Source organism: Pygoscelis adeliae, unplaced genomic scaffold, assembly GCF_000699105.1.
Source record: "Pygoscelis adeliae isolate BGI_AS28 unplaced genomic scaffold, ASM69910v1 Scaffold38, whole genome shotgun sequence".
Taxonomy (NCBI): Eukaryota; Metazoa; Chordata; class Aves; order Sphenisciformes; family Spheniscidae; genus Pygoscelis; species Pygoscelis adeliae.
The window spans coordinates 15,012,303-15,023,437 of NW_008825614.1; the positions used below are offsets into that span (position 1 = coordinate 15,012,303).

Sequence of the window (11,135 nt, forward strand, 5' to 3'; positions counted from 1 at the left end):
ACTAGGAGAGAAAGGAGGATTAAAAACCAAAAAATTATTTCATAACACTCACACAAGTTGAGGGGGGGGAAAAAAAAACATAAAAAATTCAAGGCCTGAGTTACTTAGCAACCTTTTGGGTCTACGAGTTCCCACAGACCCATTATTTATATATTTCCATTCCAGACAGCAAAGTCAATGAAACATATATTACCCTTGCATACAGCTACCAGGAACATTGCATATGAAACCCATCTCTCTTCAATCTTAATTTTCCCCGGTCAGTGGCCCTGGTAACGGTTAATGAGTTTCTTTAGAGCCCTATTTCACTGATATTATTGGCTGGCCTGCAAAGCTGGTACATTTCTCCTCCTCTCGGGAAGAGCAAGTTTACCCCAAGAAGGGAAGCGGAGCCATGGGCACATTGCTGCTGCACGCTGCAGGCAGGCGTGGGCTCTCTCCTGTGGCTCTCGTCTGGCTCCCACCCCACCTCCCCTGAGCCGTCCTGTCATGAGGAAGGACTCATGGCGCCCTGCACCATCCTGGATGTCCGGCCTTCTTCTGCCTACGTTAACACTGACTAACATGGGGTGTCTGAGGCATGGTCTGAGATCAGGACATGCCTACGGTGACCCGTGCCAGCAGAGTCAACAGGAGACTTCTGCTCCCTGCACATGTGCAACTGAGAGAATGAGCTGACAAGCAAGAGGAAAGAAAAAAAAAAAGACAACTTTTTTTTACCATATGATCCATATCTGCAAAGTGGTTCTGAGGTATTTGGGGTGGATGAGGTCCTTGAATCTTCCTCTCCTTCCCTGCAAATCGTTTGATACAAATAGAAGTTTTTAAAAAAGCATCTTTTATACAGGGGTGAGTGCTCTATGGCAGCAGCTGGCACCCCAGGCCCCCCTGCCCTCGCCCCAGGCTGCCGAAGGTACAACACTGACAGATGGTGCAACACGGCAGCCCATCAGCCCTCCGGAGAGGAAAGCCCCTCTTCCCAAAGGATGCCCACAGGATGACACGCTGCAAAGGATGGAGGGGAGGAGAAGAGAACATCCTGAGAACTCCCAGCCCCCACAGGACCCCCCCATCTCCTGGCAGTCTGGCCCCAGCATGACCGTCATGGTGCCAGAGGGGGGCCTGTTTGCTTCTGGGGGCCAGCACTGCCGGGGCTGCTGGCAGCTCCTGTTGCCCCACGTGCTGGGAGAGGGGCCCGGCAGCCCCTGCTCTGCATGTGGAGCAAGTTTGTGTCCACGTGCATCTTGCCGGGAGGCCTGAAATGCCAGTGACCAGAGAGACAAGCAGGCACTGGGGGGCCCTGCCTGCCCTGCTGCTCCCCAAGAGCCGGCAGCTGCCCCAGCATCCCACCACTGAGGGGAGACGAGGTCACAGGGATGGTTTGGGTTGCCTTTATTTTTATTTTCCTCATCATCGGTTAAGCCTGAGAGGGTGCACAACTAACAAAAACCCTTCCCACAGCCAATGTGGGTCCATTACATAAATTCAGTTAAACTACAGGGAAGCTTTAATCCTAATTAATTCCAATACAATAGCACCATCTTGCATGAATTGCTAAGGACAATGCTTGGTGCCTGTGGGATTGAATAAGCAGCAAAGAGGTCCAGGAAAGGGACTTGAAAGAGCTGGATAATAATTTTGAGGCCCTGGACAACAGTTTTGTCCAATCTTCCTCTCTTGGGAGGGGGTCAAAGGAGCCACCTGAATAAGTTCTTCCACCCTGCATTCAGCCGGGCCCGGACTGGGGATAAGGGGGAGCTGGGGGGGAGGTCTGGCCCCCCCTGCAACACCCACACATGCTTTTGGGCATTTCGGTCCAGTAGTGATCAACTCCTGAGCTGCTCACAGGTGCAAATGGCAGTAGCTCTGAAATGGCCTCTCCCGCTTTGACCCTCTTCTGCTGGTCCGTGGCTCCACACTCAGGGACCTGGGGTGCTGGGACCCAGCAGACAAGCCTGGCCAGGGGCTGGGAAAAGCCTCTGGGAGCGGTGGGTTGACCTCATGGCAGGGACCCTTGCAGCCTGGCCGGCCACAGCCCTGAAAGGGACCCTGAGGGGCAGGTGCCAGGTCTCACGGCACAGGGGACACCCCTGGAGGATGGATGGGCAATAAGGAAGAACACACTTTGCCGGGAGCCCTTTTTGTGGTAAAGGAAGCAAATCTTTTCTTAGCACGATATTTTTCTGAGCAAACACAAAGAATGTGAAAAAAAGCAGAAAACTCCATTTAATTTTGAGGGCCAAGATTACTGTCTCTCCAAAAGAAAAATGACATCATCGTCATCACATTCAATAGCTGTTTGGAAAGAAACCAGGTGAGGAGGGGGAGGGAGGCAGAGTGAGACATGCTTGGTGGTCCCGTTCCCTCCCTGAACCCCAGATGCAGGCAGCCCTGCCCGGGACGGAGGGGCCGGGCAGCGCCGCGGGCTCAGCTTACCTTGACTGGCTCCTTCAGCACCCCCTCGGGCATGGCCGCCCCATTCATCTTGGCTATCATCTGCAGCGTGGCCAGGGCAGCTGCCATATTTCCCGTGGACACGTTGTACCTCGCCGACTCCGGGATGAACTGAAAGCGGAGCAGCATCAGAAAGCCTTTCTGCACCGCTCCGTCCACACAGCCCTACTCACAGCTTCCCGTCATGCCCAGGAGCCCGGCCAGGTTAGCACGGGGCGCCGCCTGAGCTGGAGCAGCCTTTTGCCTGTCCTCCTCCCCAGCCATGCTCTGGGGCACCCCTGTGTGCCCCACCTCCCCATACCCCGTGTTGGAGGGCTCACCCTGCCCAACAAACCCATTTCTTGGTCCAGCTCCCAGGGGTCTGCTACTGAGCCGTTTGTGGCAAGCACTTGTGAGAGGTGGAAGCCAAAGACACAGGTTTAACAAAAACAACCCTTAATTAATTGAAATTCCAAAACGGGATGAGGCACATGTCACTTTTACTTACTTAAGCAAAAGTCTTGGAAAACTCAAAAAGGCCATTAAAAAAAACAGGAAAACATGGATGAAATTTAGGAACAAACTCACTCACCACTAGCATTTGCCATGTTCACTCACACCTGGTGGTCTTTCCAAAATAAAATAGCTTTTTATTGAATGATGGCCCTATTAAATTATAAACATTTACATCTGTATCACTGAATTATGAATGAAAGACTTCTTTCTTAAAGGTATGTATGCTGACTGTGTCTTTTTCTCTTCTGGACTAAAAACTTCTGCTACCTGCTTTTTTATGGCAAAAATAATCAGGGAAACCAAATGTCAAAGTTATACTTGTGGACGTTCACAGCGACCTTGCATTTGACTGCCCAGGTAACACCCCAGATGGACTTGTGCATTTGTTCAGCTGCAGGAAGGGCTTTCACATCTGCACGGCTTGCACCAGCCACAGCTTAGCACTGCAGTGCCCACGAGCACTGTAAGTAGGGATTTTCCACATCACTCCCCACAAATAAGATGGTCCTCATGTCCAAGGCTGATATTTCTGAAGCGTGAGTAAACCTGGGGAAGCCGCGGTTGACCCTGACACCCATTTGCTCTGTGAACACTTTACTGAGGCTTCTTTCCTCTGCCCTAGCAAACGTAAAGACTGAAGAGGGTGCGCTGTGGCCAACACTAGACTGAAGATATTGCTAGTGATTTTTTGTATACCCTGCCTAGCTTGTCTTCCTCTCGATGCCTGGCCCGTCACCATGGTCCCTGGGTACCGCTGGCAGCCTGGACACTGGAGCCTGCGGTGCTGGAGGGCTACAGCAGGGCAGCAAAGCCAGAGGCTTTGCAAAGCAAAGCAAAGCAAAGCCAAGGCATCTCGCGCAGGGTGAGGTCTCCCCACCGGCTGGTCTGCAGCCCCCCCAGGCCATCAGGACCTTCCCAAGCCCACCAGGTGAGAAGGCTGCAGTGGTAAAAGGAGGACACAAGGACAGTCCCAGGCTTGTAGGGGGTGGAGGGCGATGCCTCTTGGTGCCTGGGGAGATGCCAGGTTGGTGGTGGTGCGGTGGGGGATGAGGAGAGGAGCTCTTCCTACCTTGAACACCAGGATGAGAAGGATGCTGGGGATGGAGGCGATTCTGATCAGCCACCGCCAGCCAATGGTTGGGTTCACCACTGATGCCAGGCCAATGATTAACAAGGATCCTGCCAACCAAAACACCTTTCCAAGGGAAAGGAAGAGGTTAAAACATGAACACATGGCAACGATTTGTTTATTTTCTTCCATCCTGGTCTGGTTCCATGGATAGGTGGAGATCTGTGCTGGGGAGCGCTGTGGTTCAAACCGAGCCATCCCACAGCTGTCTGAGACGTTGAGCTTGGGTTGAAGGAAAGAGGGAAAGAAATACAAGGATTTGGGAAGGGATGGCTGAAGATTGTCTTAACTGGCTCCAGATGAAAACAGATAACTTGCTGTGGCTACCATTGTACTTAAAGCCACTTCTTTTGTCTTTCCAGTCACTTCTTTGCTAATGCTCATGCCCATGAATTTTCCTCTTGTATAAATGTCTGCAGGGAAGCAGCAGATTTATGAGCACTGAAGACAAAAACGGGCCAGATTTCCACTGCTGGAAGTTGGTGGGTCTCCAGTAGACTCAATGCCAAATTATACCAATGGAAAATCTGGCCCCCCAATCTGCACGTACATTCCTCCCTGCAGTTCACTTGTTGCCATTAGGAGATGCATCCCTTTCCAGGGGACCCCCCAAGGGAGCTCAGCCAACACTAAGCACAAACAAATACATAAAAGCCGCAGCAAGTTCATGAGTAATCTGTGGGCAGAAATAACAAATTTCTGGGGAGAAATACAAGATTGTTCTTTTTTATAAATCTTTGTGTTGCTCATGACACTTTGGTAATGAAGCCCTGGGATCAAACAGGCAGTAATGAAAAGCAAATTATCCCTGCCACCAAGACTGTATACAAACACTTTTGGTTCAACAGTCAGATGAATTCGTGTGCTCGATGAGGCTTCTGCAGATCATTTGCACATGCAGCAAGTGCCCACTGCAGAAATCTGGAGTAAGCAACAACCCCAGTCACGCTTGCTGTGGTCTTTGCCCAGCAAGTAGTCACAACCCTCCCAGCACGTCTCAGGCTGAATTTGGGGCGATCTATGCTAGCCCTATCCTGCGCAAAGCCCCATGCCGTCCCTGAGCAGGGACAGGGAGAGGTGCAGATTAGGACCTCATCTGGAATCACCTCATTAATCACTTGTTATTAAACAAGTCCAAAGAGAGGAGAGGATGACCCCAGGCCCGGAGGGGGCCGGTTGTGCTGCTAGCCCCAGGGCTTGCTGGAAAGCCCATTGGCACCAGCCCCATAAGTGCAGGCAGCACCAATAGGTGCAGGCACCTATTGATAGGGCAACTGAGAGACTGGGTGTCAGCCATCACTCAAAGTCCCCATGCAATGTTTGGATCATCCAATTATTTGAGAAGAAATTGCCTCTCTTCTGCAGGCAGCTGCCTGTGTACATCTTTAATAACGTGGATGCCACGCTCTGGGGCGCAGGAGGCAGCAAGCACTTGCTCGGACCAAGATAAGTGCGAATAGTCTGGGAGAAAGGCTGACGTGCTGGCGACCCGGCTTCCAGACAGCAGCAGGACAAATCTCCCGGGGCTTGGGGCTAGAAGAAACAGTAATGTGCTCACTCTTACCTGAGATAAGGGCAACATGTATCCTCGGTATTTGGTGGGCAAAAATTCCGTTTTTATGATAAGCCTAGCAAAAAGGGAAAAAAATTGCAGAAATACAGCAACAATGAGAATTTCTATACTAATCAAGCAGCAGTTCAGCTCAGCTCAGTTAGTGCTGGATGTTGCTGCCCGTAGGCAGAGTGACCATCCCTCTTCTACCACTGAGCACCCAGAGAGGGGGCCCATGCTCAGTATGCCTCCCACTCAAGCGGGCACCAAAATTACACGCAAGGGAGATGCATGGCATGAATCCTCTCCAGGCCAGGGCTGCAGGATACAGGCAGGTGTTCCTGTGCACCAGGAAACCTATGGGAAGGTCCTGTGGGGCAACTGAGGTGTCAGCACAGGCGCAGAGTACATTTGTAGGAGTGGACAATTTTTAGTGAATAATTTTCTTCATTAAATAAAGAAAAGAGTCCATTGTGCTTTTCATCAAATGGTTGGATAGTCCTTGGGGGAGGGCCTGGCACTGGCATCTCTCAAGCTCACAGGTGTGAGTTGTGCTTCCTTGGCTGAAAAGAGAGAGAGGGAGGGAGAGACCCACATTGGCTCCTTCTACCTTAGCTATTGAAGTGTTTTATAAAATGTACAATTTCCCTCCATCCTCATTAGGCTCATTAGCAGCCTTCGTGGCCAGGGAACGGGGCGCTCCTGCGAAGGAGGCATCCCCGGGAGCCTGGCGGATGCATGACCTGGGCGCATGGTGCCTTCTCCTCCCAACACCACCTGTCTCCCTCCCGTCCTTTGCTTCAGCAAAGGGATCTCGGGTCAGCGTGACCAGCTTTGGGCTTTCCTGCGTGGGCAGCATAGAGGTTCAAGGAACCACAGAAGATGCTGAAATGTTGCATTTGTTTCCCTGAGAGAGTCGAAAGAAATAATTTATTTTGCCAGGCTCCTAGTGAAGTGGTTGTTAATATTGTGAATTTCTCCTCTCCCCCTCCATGTCCCCCTTTCCACCCCAACAGAGCAGAAAGTTTCATTTATGTGGGAATGTTTTACATCAGTTCAAGAAGAATTTGCTACTTAAGCAGAATTGTTCTGACTTTTTTATGAGGAAGCAGCCTTTGCTCATCTGTTACCTGTCTAATTGTTTTTATAATATATGTGCTTAATAATCCCTCTGTCACTGGCTTAACGTAAACCAGCTGCCCCCTCTATTCTTGGGCTCTGCAGTCCTTGGGAACTGCAATTTAGGTCGATCGACCAGGATTCAGTGAAATTACAGAACAGCACTTTGTTTTAAGGTAATGTGGGAACTTGCTCCCCTTTCCACTTCCAGCCCCCGTGGAGGCCCCTTCCCTGCCGTCTCCTCCAGGTCGCAGCGCAGCCATGGCTTGTCAGGCTCAATGCAAGGGAAACCGGGTGTTCCGCCAGGGTCAGCCGAAATGAGCTGGAGGGCTTTTCGTGCTGTAAACCCAGGAACTCAGCCCCTCCAGGTCCGGGGGTGCCTCTGCTAACCTCTCCATGAAGGCTGGCTTGCCACTGTCCATGCCATGATGCGCGAGGCATGGCCTTACCCTTGTGCGTGGCCGGACACGCCACCTCCTACCATGGCCCGCAGGAACACGAACCAGATGTAGGATGGGGCAAATGAGGTCAGGAGGGAGAAATAGGCTGCCCAGAGGAATGAGAGCAACAGAATCTGCAAAAGGGGCAAAATTAGGGTCATCAAACCACGAGCTCAGCCAGGTGCATGGCTCCCGCAGGGCTTGGGAAAAGGATGGGCAGCCCCTGGTGCTCACTCACCTTCCAGCGACCATACCTGTCAGCCAGGAACCCGAGCACTATGCTGAAGACCATGTAGCCAAAAAACACCATCTAAGGGGAATTGAAACACAGCTGTGGAGGGTCCACTCCCAGCAGCTCCAGGCAGCTCTGCTCTTTAAACTGTGGGTGAGTTGAATGCTTTCCAAGCAGCAGGATGAACTGTGGTGCCCAGAGCCATGAGCGAGGTGGCTTTCAGTGATTGACTTCCTCCATGTAGGTACTCACTCCTTCCACCCTCAAAGCTGAGGGTTGGATGGCAAGGACTTCAAAATAACAATATGGAAGTCGGGGCTTGTTTTGGCATTACAGCTCTGGGTGCAAATGTGTGCGTACATCAGCTCGCTTTCTGGTTTTCTACAGTTGTGGTACTGTTCTTGTCCCTGAGAGTAGGCCCTAAGAATTTATTTGGTCCACTGGGAAATGTACTTTACAAAGCCCGTGGTAGTGGCCTGGACAATGTCCATGTAGTGGATGATCTGCATGGGGGGAACACAAGTCACTCACCGTTGTCACTAAAGCCACCTGCCAGTCTTGAAGCTGCCACTCGCATCGGATGAGAGGGGACACAACAGCTATTAACATGATCTCCATGGCTTCGGCCACCTTCAGGAATGAGTGTGCACGTTAGCAAGAAAGGAAGCCACAAGGAGCCCACAGGGGAAAGTCCCTCAGTCCCACCAAGCCTGCAGCCATGGCAGTGCCACCATGTCGAAACAGCCCTGTGAAGCCATGGTGCCTTGATAGTGGTCTGAGCCCTGTGCCTGGTCTGAAAGACGTGAGCGCTTGGAAACAGGGAGAGGAGGGGAGAAAGGTGCACCTAGAAAACAGGTATCTAGGTACACTGTGTACCTAGGAAGGCTGGAAAGACTCGTCCATTGCAGAGGAGACTCTTACCCAGCTGTGCTAGTGGAAGGTCTTCAATTATCTCTGTAAATCAAGCTCCTTGGTTAGGTACCCAGCTGTGAATTAAAGCATCTAACACAAAGATGACCTCTTAAAACCGTTTTTGATTAAAAACTTCATTGCTCCATTGGCTCTTTGCTCCAACAGCTGGCTTCAATTAAGAAATGAGCCTATCATTTACACATAGTTTTTTACACTTCAGCTGCAGTGATCCTCATGGGTATGTCCCCATCGCACCTTTACACCAGCCCGGCCTCAGGCTTGTGCCCCAGTTCCCAGACCAGATACACCATTAACCCAAGACCTTGGTAGTTAGGAAATTTTTCCAGTAGCCAAGGGTGAGAGGAGTGCAGCCCTCCTATGCCAGATTGCACAGGGTTTGGGTGCCCTGGGGATGGCATGAAAAATGCCGTTGGGAGGCTGAACCTAACCCTCAGGCACTATTGAAGACGTGCCCCGTCAGTGCTGCCTGGTGGGACAGTGCTCCAGGGCAGGGGTCAGGCCAGGATGCTCTGGGCCAACCTGCTCGGCTTTGCCCTGAAATAGGTCTGATATCGTTTGTGGCCAATATCGATTTTGGCCAAGGATGACAACAGCAGAAATCCTGCTTGAGAAGATGTATGTGAAAAAAATGGGCTGCAATACGTGCCCATGGTGCTTATGGTTGTTATTGCACAGTAATAAGGAAAATGAGTGCTTTTTGGGCCAGCGCAGATGGCTGCAGACACCTACCCCAGTGCTGCCCATGATCAGGAAAAGTGCAATGTGGAACCTCCCAAACCCAATGGTTTCCACAGCTTCTTGCACTGTAAATGTCTTCTGCCCTGAAGACCAAAGGGAAAGAAAGACAGAGACAAAAAAACCTGTCAGCAGTCAAATTGTACCTCCTTTTTATGAAATGTGAACATTTTTCATGTTACTGTGGGACCGCACCAGGAAAAAGGCTGGAAACATCTACCAGTTGTTTGTCCACTGACCAGCCCCTGGGCACGCTGGTGGCCGGGCACGTCAGGGTTTGCTGAAACAGCAGCCAGCGGGGGAGAGGGCGAGCGGGGCACGGGGGAAGGACAGCCTCGCTCCCCTGGGGCTTTTAGAGCCTTGTCCTGAGTTACCCCGGGTGCTTCAGAAACGCATAGCTGGGACTGCGTCTGGGCCAGGGTCTGCTTTCTTCCTCTGCCCAAACTACCGGGGACTCAGCCCCTCTGTGCCCCTGGGGTACGGGCCCGCTCCTGGCATGGGCAGTGTGAGCTGGGGGCTGCCCCAGCCCCGAGCCCTGCAAGACGAGCACAACCGGGAGCTCTGCGCTCAGTTTCATTTCCTAAGCTTTTATTCCTGACTTTCACCCCCCCCATTTCAAGAGCAAACAAAGCATCTCAAGATCAGGGCTGGGATGACTTTATAAAAACAGACCTGGCAGAAAGCTTTCAGTATATGTATACTTTTAAGCTCTTATTTAGGTAAAGTCATAGCTGCATAAATTTTTCTGTCAGGCCATTTATGTCCCAACTAAAACGTCTCAAAACCACCAACAGTACCTCTGAAACCAAACAGAACTTACTGCAGGATTTCAGGAGAACTTTTTTTTTTGCAAATGCAGAACTTTTCGTTTTCTGCTTTTCTACAATTTTTTTCACTTTAAAATGCTTTTGAAATAGAATGTATTTTTCTTTAAAAAAAAAAAAATTATCCAAAATTACAGAATCCTTGAATTACCGATACAATAAAATATTTACACAAAGCAGAGGCCTGAGAAAAACCAAGCCAGCCAGCTCTTCCCATCGCCGTAGGTAGCAGACACCAGTCTGGTAGCTGTGATGGGAGAGGAGCAGTATGAGGCTGATGCTTGTGGCTCCATGTACAGAGGTTTTAGGTAGCTGGAGTGCCAGGACTGGGCACCCTCCCTCTACCTTGGCTAAATGAGGACCCAAATTTCTAGTCCTGCCAATACAAACCCACCTTTTGGGGGTTCTTGTCTCTCCGTGTGGATTTCCTCCAAGCCAATAGCATTTTCTGCCTCTTTCGGTGCAGTGGCCATCTCAGCTCCTGCTGGGGTCCACCGTCACTGTTGGGCAAGGCTGGGATTTAACTGTGAAACCTCTGGACAGTCACAAAACCATCTGAGCAATAAGCCAGCAAAGCAGCATCCCGCGCTGGAGTGGAAACATTCAGGTATGCTCAAACATGGGTTTGTTTCAGGCAGCTATCAGAACATGTCCCTTCCCAGAGTGTTTTTTGTGAAAAATACATAGAAACATCACAAGGCAAGTTAGTTGAACTGACGGAGATCAGTCATCGCATTGCACTGGATGTTTTTATGGAAAGTCCAGGGACTGCCTTAGGGAAGACTGGAGACCTGCTAACACAAGAGAGCGTGTGACAACTTCCCCAGCCCGGAGGTGCGTGAAATGCAGAGGCAGCCAAAAGATGCTGCATCTCCAAGAGCCAAGACATACATGACTGGCAGCAGGTTGCCCCTCTTGGAGGCAGAAATTGCCACCCCTTGGGAGCCAGGGTCGAGTGAGAAGTAGAGGTGCTGCACTCTGTAATTGCTCAGCCTTATGAGAGCATGCACTGACACAGAGCCAGCGGGTAGGAACAGCCGTGCCAAGAGGCAGGGTGACCCAGCCTACGCCCCTAACCCCGGCTGCCCCAGGATGGCATGGACAGTGAGCGGCAAGCACCAAACTCTTCTCACCCAGTCTGCGCTTCCCGCTGCAAACCTGATCCTCTGCCTCACCCCGTGGCCACGCTAATCCCCATCTTCTCAGGTCAGCAAGAAACACA

The 11,135-nt window shown here is 51.1% G+C and overlaps 1 protein-coding gene across 1 annotated transcript in view; it reads right to left on the reverse strand.

Moving 5' to 3' along the window:
• SVOPL (SVOP-like) overlaps nt 1-10,386 on the reverse strand; it is a 17,786-nt gene extending 7,400 nt beyond the window's left edge. Inside the window, exons 1-9 of the mRNA XM_009333048.1 lie at nt 10,308-10,386; nt 9,084-9,175; nt 7,953-8,051; nt 7,428-7,499; nt 7,199-7,323; nt 5,643-5,706; nt 4,019-4,144; nt 2,437-2,565; nt 721-794 (exon numbers count right to left, since the gene is read on the reverse strand). Coding sequence (XP_009331323.1) covers nt 721-794; nt 2,437-2,565; nt 4,019-4,144; nt 5,643-5,706; nt 7,199-7,323; nt 7,428-7,499; nt 7,953-8,051; nt 9,084-9,175; nt 10,308-10,386 — 860 coding nt within the window. The remainder of the gene's footprint in view (nt 1-720; nt 795-2,436; nt 2,566-4,018; nt 4,145-5,642; nt 5,707-7,198; nt 7,324-7,427; nt 7,500-7,952; nt 8,052-9,083; nt 9,176-10,307) is intronic.
• Nucleotides 10,387-11,135: the final 749 nt, after the last annotated feature.